This window comes from Haliotis cracherodii, unplaced genomic scaffold (assembly GCF_022045235.1).
Source record: "Haliotis cracherodii isolate W230 unplaced genomic scaffold, xgHalCrac1.p SCAF_1, whole genome shotgun sequence".
NCBI lineage: Eukaryota > Metazoa > Mollusca > Gastropoda > Lepetellida > Haliotidae > Haliotis > Haliotis cracherodii.
Window position 1 is genome coordinate 88,011,881 of NW_027266264.1, and position 12,065 is coordinate 88,023,945.

Genomic DNA, 12,065 nt, shown 5'->3' on the forward strand with positions numbered 1-12,065 from the left:
TTCCCATATAGGTGTACACAGTGACCCTCTATTGTCAGTGTGTGCTATATTCCCATATAGCTGTACACAGTGATCCTCTATTGCCAGTGTGTGCTATATTCCCATATAGGTGTACACAGGGACTCTCTATTGTCAGTGTGTGCTATATTCCCATATAGCTGTACACAGTGACCCTCTATTGCCAGTGTGTGCTATATTCCAATATAGGTGTACACAGAGACTCTCTATTGTCAGTGTGTGCTATATTCCCATATAGGTGTACACAGTGACCCTCTATTGCCAGTGTGTGCTATATTCTCATTTGTTATATAAGTCAGTGCGAAAGATACTAGTGGTACCGGCAGATATCAGTAAACATTGTGTAAGTGGTATCGGCAGACATCAGTAAACATTGTGTAAGTGGTACGGGCAGATATCAGTAAACATTGTGTTGGTGGTACGTGCAGATATCAGTAAACATTGTATAAGTGGTACCGGCAGATATCAGTAAACATTGTGTAAGTGGTACGGGCAAATATCAGACGAGTAAACATTGTGTAAGTGGTACGGGCAGATATCAGTAAACATTGTATAAGTGGTACCGGCAGATATCAGTAAACTTTGTGTAAGTGGTACGGGCAAATATCAGACGAGTAAACATTGTGTAAGTGGTACGTGCAGATATCAGTAAACATTGTGTAAGTGGTACCGGCAGATATCAGTAAACATTGTGTAAGTGGTACCGGCAGATATCAGTAAACATTGTGTAAGTGGTACCGGCAGATATCAGTAAACATTGTGTAAGTGGTACGTGCAGATAATAGTAAACATTGTGTAAGTGGTACCGGCAGATATCAGTAAACATTGTGTAAGTGGTACCGGCAGATATCAGTAAACATTGTGTAAGTGGTACGGGCAGATAATAGTAAACATTGTGTAAGTGGTACCGGCAGATATCAGTAAACATTGTGTAAGTGGTACCGGCAGATATCAGTAAACATTGTATAAGTGGTACCGGCAGATATCAGTAAACATTGTGTAAGTGGTACGGGCAGATAATAGTAAACATTGTGTAAGTGGTACGGGCAGATATCAGTAAACATTGTATAAGTGGTACCGGCAGATATCAGTAAACATTGTGTAAGTGGTACGGGCAGATATCAGTATATGTATTGTAAATGTTACGTCAGATGTCACTAAACACCCTCATTCTGCATCGTAACATGAACAAGCCATCAGCAATAGCATTACCAAAAGACCAACAAAATAATAAAACTTAAAAAAAACTACTTTATTTCATTGCAAATGCACAGGAAAAGACTTTATGGTTTTAATCTATGACTCGCAGCAAACCATCGTCTGATATTTGAAGAATGTTTTACAAAAACAAAGCATAAATTGTGATCCAATTTCCCATTAACATACTGTAAACACCTCCACGTGCCCACGTGATGCGATATTAATGAAAGCAATGGCTGGAAGCCGGACACTTCTTATCAATAGTTAATGGCGTATATGTCCCTAACACGCCGGCGGCGAGAGTCGTGCCACATGCCAGCAAGCAACCCGCCGTGTCGGAAGAATAAAAACAGAAGCGGTGTTCAACTTTGAGCACTCACAGGTCAACACAGGTCAACACGAACATGATAAGCATGTTCAAAAGACATTTTTTCGTTTACATGTCTATCATTCTGTGAGCTGCTCATGCACATTTAGGCTCGGTCGGCCTGTTTTGTGTCCTTGTTCCTCCCTACCCGACATTACCGCTCCGCTCAGGATCGAAAACAATGTTTGATATCCACCCATTCGCCACCAGTAGATGTAGTAACACCCACTCTGCATATATATTTATATATATTTTATCATAAGCTCTCTACTGGGTTACAACAACCCCTGATGTCGCGAGTTTATATGTATATGCACAATGTTAAACCTATTGGCATCTAATATCGTGTTACACGTGTAACGGCCAAATGTCTTTCCGGCTAACTGCCACTGTAAACCTGAGCACGGGATGGGAAACACATAGTAAAGAGGATAATCTGAGACTCGTGAAGTGCCTGTGTTACCCGCTCAGCTGGGCAAACTGGGCCAGGCGCTGCAAGAGGAGTCCGATCACACTCACTGGGAGACTGATACGGCCCACAGCACGCCGTGTAACGAGTGTTTGACCACTTGTGGTGGCATGACCCGTTGATGATCAAGTCATCTCCAACGTTCATATTTTGACTACACACCCCTGTCGTCTTTCTGTTCTGGGGATGTCATGTTCCACCTGTTCCTTCCTTTTTCTCAACCATCCAGAACCATCACTCGATACCTTATATTTCAGACACGCAGGCGGTGAAACAGCTGGTACAATGTGCGCGTTGAAAACATAAGTATCGATAATGCTGTTTGTGATTTTGACGTTCACAAATATCAGAAGGACGTCATTAACGTACATATCAACACGACCCTACGTTTCCGGCTGCATTACGCCTACGCCAATATGACCTGTATCAAAACGGAGAAACAGCAGTCAAACTTGACGAGTTTATTTGTGATATATGAAAGATTGCGTGCACGTGTTTCACACACACACACATTAAAAAGTTGAACACGCAGTAGGTAGGTGTTCCGTGATAAGGTGGACGAAGGGTGCACTTCGCTCCATATCGGAATTATATGTAGTATTACATTGATTCAGGCTCTTAAGCTGTCTGTGTAGTAAAACACTGCTCTCCTCCAACACTGTAAAACCTGTATGTCTCATGATGACATCATATTTTGCTTGGTTGTTTATTGTTACTTAAATAATCTTTAGTTTATTTGCAGAAGGTATTAGAGTATAAGTGATGAAAGAACGTGACTTTGGCATTTAGAACTGTTGTCTACATATCCAGGTGAGCCACATTGCTGTGGCACTATTCACTGACGGGATTCCGGAGTAGAACTGGTACCCAGGGCACATTGTCCTAGAATTTGTACCTAGAGCCTCACTGTCCAAGAATTGGTACCCAGAGCTCATTGTCCAAGCATTGGTACCCAGAGCTCATTGTCCTGGAATTAGTACCCAGAGCCCCTTTGTCATGGAATTGATTCCCGGAACCCCATTGGCCAAGATTTGGTACCCAGAACCCCAATGTCCTAGAATTGGTATCCACAGCCCCGTTGTCCAAGAATGTGTACCCAGTGCCCCATGACGTCCCCCGAGACTATTATTGTCAGCTTATCGTCCTGCTCCTATCATGGATGGTAATGTTTTATAGAATGATACACTGGATCATGACGCTCTGACTGATGATGCTCTGGATAATGAAGCTCTCCATAATGACGCTGTGGATAATGAAACTCTCCATAATGACGCTCTGGATCATGATGCTCTGGATAATGAAACTCTCCATAATGACGCTCTGGGTGATGAAACTCTGGATAATGAAGCTCCCCATAATGACGCTGTGGATAGTGAAACTCTCCATAATGACGCTCTGGATCATGAAGCTCTGGATCATGATGCTCTGGATAATGAAACTCTCCATAATGACGCTCTGGATAATGAAACTCCCCATAATGACGCTCTGGATGATGACGCTCTGGATAGTGAAACTCTCCATAATGACGCTCTGGATAATGAAACTCCACATAATGATGCTCTGGATCGTGAAACTCTCCATAATGACGCTCTGCATGATGACGCTCTGGATAATGAAACTCCCCATAATGACGCTCTGCATGATGACGCTCTGGATAGTAAAAGTCTGGATGATGAAACTCTGGATCGTGAAACTCTCCATAATGACGCTCTGCATGATGACACTCTGGATAATGAAACTCCCCATAATGACGCTCTGGATGATGACGCTCTGGATAGAGAAAGTCTGGATGATGAAACTCTGGATCGTGAAACTCTCCATAATGACGCTCTGCATGATGACGCTCTGGATAATGAAACTCCCCATAATGACGCTCTGGATGATGACGCTCTGGAAAGTGAAACTCTCCATAATGACGCTCTGGATAATGAAACTCCCCATAATGACGCTCTGGAAAGTGAAACTCTCCATAATGACGCTCTAGATAATGAAACTCTCCATAATGATGCTCTGGATGATGAAACTCCCCATAATGATGCTCTGGATGATGACGTGCTGGATAATAAAACTGTCCATCATGACGCATTGCGTGATGACGCTCTGGAACGTGAAAATCTCCATAATTGCTTTCCGCATGATGACGCTCTGGATAATGAAACTCTCCAAAATGACGCTCTGGATAATGAAACTCTCCAAAATGATGCTCTGGATAATGGCGCTCTGGATAGTGAAACTCTCCATAATTGACACTCTGGATGATGACTCTCTGGATCATGAAACTCTCCATAATGACGCTCTGGATGGCGACACTGTGGAAGGTAACACTGTGTTTAGGGACGCTCTGGATGGCGACACGGTGGAAGGTAACACTGTGGTACGGGACGTTCTGGATGGCGACACTGTGAAAGGTAACACTGTGGTTGGGGACGCTCATGATGGCGACACTTTGAAAGGTAACACTATGGTTGGGGACGCTCTGGATGGCGACACTTTGAAAGGTAACACTATGGTTGGGGACGCTCTGGATGGCGACACTTTGAAAGGTAACACTGTGGTTGGGGACGCTCTGGATGATGACTCTGCAGATGGTAACACTGTGGTTGGGGACGCTCTGGATGATGACACTGTGGATGGTAACACTGTGGTTGGGGACGCTCTGGATAGCGACACTTTGAAAGGTAACACTGTGGTTGGGGACGCTTTGGATGATGACTCTGCGGATGGTAACACTGTGGTTGGGGACGCTCTGGATGATGACACTGCGGATGGTAACACTGTCGTTGGGGACGCTCTGGATGATGACACTGCGGATGGTAACACTGTGGTAGGGGACGCTCTGGATGATGACACTGTGGATGGTAACACTGTGGTTGGGGACGCTCTGGATGATGACACTGCGGATGGTAACACTGTGGTTGGGGACGCTCTGGATGATGACACTGCGGATGGTAACACTGTGGTTGGGGACGCTCTGGATGATGACACTGCGGATGGTAACACTGTGGTTGGGGACACTCTGGATGATGACACTGCGAATGGTGTCAATGCAAATGGGGATACTTTGGATTGTGACAATGTGACAATTTCGATTTTACTTAATTGATCAAATATAACCCAATTCCATTTGTCCAACTGGATGCATCGAAGCCGTCAGGCTGATTATCAGGATAGATGGGGATGTAACAGACGTGTGGAGCTTTAGGCTGCCCTCCCATCATTCCGTCCCAGAAGTAAACATGCCATGCTTTGATCCCTATTGATGTTTCACCGATTGCCAATCTGGTTATGCCCACGAACATCCGCGTTATCTGTTGTCGAAGTTGTTTCTTGTTCCGTTCGGGATTTACGAGAGCTGGGAAGACTCGTTTAATATCACTTGGTGATATTGCGTTCGTAAATCCGAAACCATTCTCAGCTTTACTAAAGTTGCACAGATTGTTTCATTTTCAGCGTCGTCTTATTGAGAAATGTGTAATTAAGCCGGGTGTATGTGTTCGCTGCTTGATTATAAGACAGTCGTGACCCACACCACCTATCTGAGTGTTCCATCTCATGCATACAATCAGAAATACATTTATTAAACACAAACTGTTTAATGCGATAAACATAAGGAGAATGTACATGATGTAAAGTCATAATCAAGACACAAGCAGAGAGCAAGTTAATAATTTGTACTTGCGAACATACGGAATCGTATGTTTGCTTTCAATAATATCGTCTCCCCTAAAGAGAAATCGCAAACAATGCTAGGGGGATGCTATCTACAGATCGTGCCGCGATGCAAGGAGGGGGCGGAGTTCGCTGCGCGTGTAAACATTGACAGTGGTTGTGTTGGTAAACAATGGAGGGATGTTTATTGTCGTGTTTAGCTACAGCCTATTGTTCATATTCTAATATTGTCCCACCCCGCGGAGTTGATGAACTTTCTGGCAATATAATGAGTCGTGCACATAAAGCCTCTTGCCCCTCCCGAACACGATATTGACCCAGATAATCAAGTCAGTACCTACCGTCCACTCTGGATGGTGTATAGGTGGTCATGTTTAACGCCACTGTATTACAGATATATGGCGGCGGTCTGTAAATAATCGAGTCAGGGCCCTGTTCCACAAAGCGATCGTAGCGCTATGACGATCGTAACTCCCATACTATAACATAGACTTACGGTAGTCTTAGCGCTAAGACGATCGTGACTCCCATACTATAACATAGACTTACGGTAGTCTTAGCGCTAAGATCGCTTTGTGAAACAGGGCCCTGGACCAGAGAATCCAGTGATTGACATCATGAGCATCGATCCACGCTACTGGGATACGGCGACATGCCTCAACCAAGTCAACAAGCTTGACCACCTGATTCCGTTAGTCGCCTCTTACGACAAGCATAGTCACATTTTATGACAAGCATGGGTTGCTGAAGACCTATTCTATCCCTGATCTTCACGGGTCCGTTCCATGTGGGTATCTGCTACAGCGCCGTGTTGGTCTATGCTACAGTGCTGTTTGGGTCTATGCTACAGTGCCATGTGGGTCTATGCTACGGCGCGTTTGGGTCTATGCTAAATTGCCATGTGTGTCGATGCAACAGCGCTCGTGTGGGTCTATGCTACAGCACCATGTGGGTATATGCTACGGCGCGTGTAGGTCTATGCTACGGCACCATGTGGGTCTATGCTACGGCACCATGTGGGTCTATGCTACGGCACCATGTGGGTCTATGCTACGGCGCCGTGTGGGTCTATGCTAAATTGCCATGTGGGTCTATTCTACTATGAACTGGTGGTGTTCAATTCAAAACTAAACACGCTAAACAGTGTACACGTTGGCAGTGAAACGAACCATCCACTGCAAAGAATATCTATCACTTGTAAGTAGCATATATCACTGATGGCGTGATAAGGTATCATGGTCCCGGTGCTCTATGTCCACGACGCGGTGTCAGACTAGTCATATGACCCTCAGTGTGGGTCTTATTAAGATTACTTAGGATGGGGGGTGGGGGTGGGGTGGGGGGGGTGGGGAGGGATGGCTTGACTCAAATAGAGGTAGAATTACACTTGAACATATTCAGCATCAAAACGGCCGAGGAAATGTAGTACAGGGCACGCAAATATTTCACCGTGATAATAGTATTACTTTAGAATTTTCAGTCGCAGTGTATTTCTACGTTCCCCTGTCTATGCTGTATAACCGTTTAACGATTATGTCACTACCATTTTCTCTTTATCATCGTTCTCTCGATCTGATGTCTGACAGGTGGACAATCACCATTATACAAGTGTATCTTGTTGATTAGATTCAACCCAACCGTTACGATCAGAATTAATAGGGCGGATAGAAAGAGTCAACCAAATTCAGTTAGTAAAAGCGACATTAGTGTCAACTGAAGCGATACGCGGGGTAAGCTATCTTGGCATGACTTGGTGCAGATGGGTGTTGATGTACGACCATTTTATCCAACAATTTGAAAACAAGCAAAGATTGAAATATTGCCCTATGACCAGTTGTGTTCCAGACGGAGCTTACATCAAGGTTAATACAATACGCGATGCTGTGTCGCTGTTGCTGCAGTATAGTGGCTGACAACGGGGTATATTTCCCCAGTTACGTTCTTCACGTAGGGGGATAGGCATGAAAAATTATCAAAACGTGTTAAGATCGGTACATGTGGGTGCGATGGAAACGTGTATGCTGTATGTATGAAAGCATGATATGTATGTAGCGTGCTCGGCCGTTTGGGGGTAAATCAGCCACAGGAGCTTTGCGAAACTGATTGTAGGACAGTGTCTCTACACAATGCTCACCAACTGAGATATGTGAGCCAGTTTGTTCTCAAGTCCAGTGTAAGCAAACATGGCTGTTCCTGCAACCAGCCCTCGCCTGCTTGGCCTTTGAAGACCGCATTCTTAACCAGTGGTAATCAGACTAGTTCGCAGCAGAGCGCTGAGGGAATTACGCGTTTGCTCGTATCTTACACCGTCCTGTTGATTGACGCGTTAGTGAGATGTGCTACTACAGCAGGCATACCCCATTTGTCAGATACCCCATTTGTCAGATACCCAATTTGTGAGACACCCCCTTTGTTAGACAGTCTGGTAGAGATGGCTTGTCAAAACATAAGAGATTTACCTGGACCAGCCCTAATAGACGTCATTATTTGTTTGATCTTAATTATACAGAGCATTCAACGTTTTAAATTAATGGGAAAATAATTGATCTAATTGGCTACAATAGGATTATATAGTGGTTTTTCTCTCTCCGCATATCTACCCCCTACCTCCCAGTTATAGTGGCCCGTGAAGATCCGGGGTAGAATAGGTCTTCAGCAACCCGTGCTTGCCGTAAAAGGCGACTATGCTTGTCGTAAAAGGCGACTAACGGGATCGGGTGGTCATGCTCGCTGACTTGGTTGATGCATGTCATCAATCCCAATTGCGTGGATTGATGCTCATGATTTTAATCACTGGATTGTCTGTTCCAGACTCGATTATTTACAGACCGCCGTCATAAAATATTCAATGTAGAAAGGTAATGATTTTGAAACTGGAGAAATTAAATATTCGTTGTAAAGTGGCCTAGTCCAGAAGACTTCCTCGTGTTTAATCTCTTAATGGCTGTCAGTATTTCTGTCTCTGCAATGCCACTATTCAAAACCTCATCATTAAAATCTGGGACGTCTTCTTCATCGGGGAACAAGTGGCCGTCCGTCTCCTCACTATTGCTGTTAATCTTCTTACACTAATCGTAGAATGTGCTAAAAATGGACCTTTCTATTTTGTTTATCACAGGGTTTGTTTTTAGTAGCACCCAATACTCTTTTGGGGATGTTTTCAAATTTTCTCTAAGTGGATTTTATTTTCAGTCTATGTTTACGAAAGTATTAATTCATATTAAACATATACTATGTAATTACATTTATTCCTTGTATAAATATTTTTTGTCTTGAAAATCCTTCTCCGAGTCTGCTTACAGTCATTGCCAAATCAACGGTTATGATCACGCCTGTGCGTTTTACTACGAGTAGTATTGTTAACCTTGTATGGAGAAGTCCCAAATGTTCACGTACACGAAGGGCGAGCGCAAGATCATTGGCTACATGACCCTGACCCTTTCGCTCTCCAGGCGGACGCTCTACATCTAGACCACGGGGGCGGCCTATGTTATCTACGAAGACAGATGATTAACACGACCATTGATCAAAATTTTGTTTAACTTCGGTTTTCGTTTACCGTTCATCCCCCAGTTGCCTATTGTTAACATTACCCTTGGTTACATGATCACACGGGACTTGTATACCGAGACCAACAAATTTGTAATAAGAGGGAAACACTCAGCAGAAAAAAGGACATAATCAATTATACGGGTATTGGTGACCCACTGTCCTATCTTTTCCAATTCGTCTATAACATATAAATAAATTACATCTTTTACAAATATCAGCCAGGTTGTGATGTGTCCATGTTCTCTTACAAAGATCATCTCGCACTAACTCAGGACCAAGTTCATCTCTCATCATATCAACATCTAAATCAAGCTCATTGTGGTTGTCAAATGTGCAATAATGTTTAGGAAGTCTTGTTCTGACCTTAACGTCACCAATCAGCATGACCAGGTCACGTCCACACAGCATGTGCACAACACTGTTTCCAATGTCCTGGACTATATCTTCATATGAATACTTGGGTGACCCAGGGAACACATACACAACTCCCAGGTCGAGATCACGAGGCAAGTCAAATGGAGATCCTGACAACTTTACCCACAAAACACAGTCCATTTCACTTTCAATCACAGTTATGTGATCTGCATATTCATTTTCCACTGCTATTCCTAATCCTCCAGATCTCCTTTGAAATTTGAATCTGCTATGTGTGAAAAGTTTATAATTATCAAGTAGTATTTCATCTACAGTATCTATCTCGGTTTCTTTCAGACCTAAAAGATCATATTTATCCAGAAAATCTTGAAAATCTGGACACTTTATGTTTATGTTTATGTGCCTTGTGGTTATTTCTATGTCTCTGTTCACAAGTAGTTGTTTCAGTTGTAAGTTCCTGACCACCTCCCTATCTAAAGCCTGGTCTGGCTGGAACCTTAGGCAGTGTGGACAGCTCGGGGACTGTATGGAGGGGTGTAGACGCAGAACACAGGGAGTTATTCACATATACCTTATCTCTCTGGTTAGTTTTCCTTCCTTTACGATGCCGATGTCGTTTTCCCAGGTGCCAGAGCATGACATACCCGGATGATCTCCCCACGACAAGTATTGTGATCCCCTTCCACAACGAGTGGCCCTCTATCCTGCTGAGGACCGTCTACAGCATCATCAACAGGACGCCCAGCCGCCTGCTGAAGGAGATCATCCTCGTCGACGACGAGAGCGACTTAGGTGAGTATCAGAGACGGGACACCAGTTCAACACGGCTGGTATACACTCTACATATAGCATAATCTAATAGTAGCAGATGTATAGCAAGAAAAATAGTAGGGGTATAGCCGGATATAATAAGAGAACAAAACAATAATTACATGAGCACAGCAGGATATAACATGGGTATAACAGGGGTATAACAGGGGTATAACAGGGGTATAACAGGGGTATAACAGGAATGTAGCAGGGATATAATGGGAGTATAACGTATATTACACGAGTACAAGATAATGTTATTGCAGAGCATTACACTCCCCCGCCATATGTGATGTCTCACAGCTGCATAATTATGATGTTACGGAGGTATGGAATTATGATTTAATGCATGCAAAGGTTGGTATACAAACAAATACAAAGTACTATTTATAACGGGTCTTTCTCAGTACAGATGCTCCTTTTGCGTAGGGTAGCTGTATTGTTTTAAAAAAAGTATATCGTATGACATGGCAGCATTTTTTGGACAAAAATATTTATGTGGAAAAAGCATCAAAACTGCCAACAATAATGACAGATGCACATGTTCAAATAACATATAATCACATTGTGTTTGCACTTGGAAAAACGGAGCATTGGTTATTAAAATGTAAATGCAGATAATAACAAGGGTTCCATATGCCAAAATAATTCGTACAAAATGGGAGGTATGTTTTACACAAAAATTAACATCCTGTGCAAATAGGTTACCGGTTGTGAGGTCATACGTCAACATGGTTTTACCAACTGGTATTTTCTTTGAGGTGTTGGAAGTAGACAACAATTATTAATTTCATGAAAGTTCACAGTTTCAATCTTGAATTATGATTTGAATGTCTCTTAAACATCTTTTCAGACAGTAAATTTCAATGCTGCAATATAGGTACATGTATCTGTTACTGATACATATTTAAAATACCATTATGATAATATCCATGAAGCTTTTGATAATCTGCATTGTTACATAGAAATTCGCGTTCAACTTGCCAAGTAAGCATCCCCTTTCTACAAGATGTTAAGTGAATGTAACACACTGCATCTCATACATATTTCCTATGGAGTATCGTGAATATTCATAATGGCAAATATATATAAATCGTTAATAAGTTTATTAAAAAAGCCATAATCTTTTTAGTTTAAAGTAAATGTATATTACTTGAAGGAAAATCGTCACACTATAGATTTATCAATGTTTAGACAAGTGTGGGCGGAATGGTTTGTTTTACCTGTGTATTTTATGGTTTTGTTGCGGAACAATGGCGTCTGAAGGCTGCACCAGGTGATCGTTTGTAGGGGCCGACCATTTGAAACTCATATGTGTCTGTCTGCGTTAGGGTGTGTCTTCTGTTCTATTAATAAAGCCTGACATTATTTGTATGTTCTATTAATCGAAATTATTAATACCATGAAGGAATATTAGGAGTAATGTAATTATATACTCAGCATGTTACTATATTTGTTGTGGTTCCGATTTCGTAAAAGGGGAGAAAACCTAGACATATCTGCATTCAGTGATTTTGCAAGAGAAAACTGACCACAGGACATTTTCATGAGTTTTAAAGGGCATTCTTCTATATTATTACCAAATTTGAAATATATCTTCAGAGG

The 12,065-nt window shown here is 42.6% G+C and overlaps 1 protein-coding gene across 1 annotated transcript in view; it reads left to right on the forward strand.

Annotated features, from left to right (window-relative positions):
• The window catches only part of LOC139453759 (polypeptide N-acetylgalactosaminyltransferase 1-like), a 47,019-nt gene that overhangs the window by 15,971 nt on the left and 18,983 nt on the right, over positions 1-12,065 (forward strand). The window contains exon 3 of the mRNA XM_071235227.1: positions 10,276-10,442. Within this exon, the coding sequence (XP_071091328.1) occupies positions 10,276-10,442 (167 nt within the window). The remainder of the gene's footprint in view (positions 1-10,275; positions 10,443-12,065) is intronic.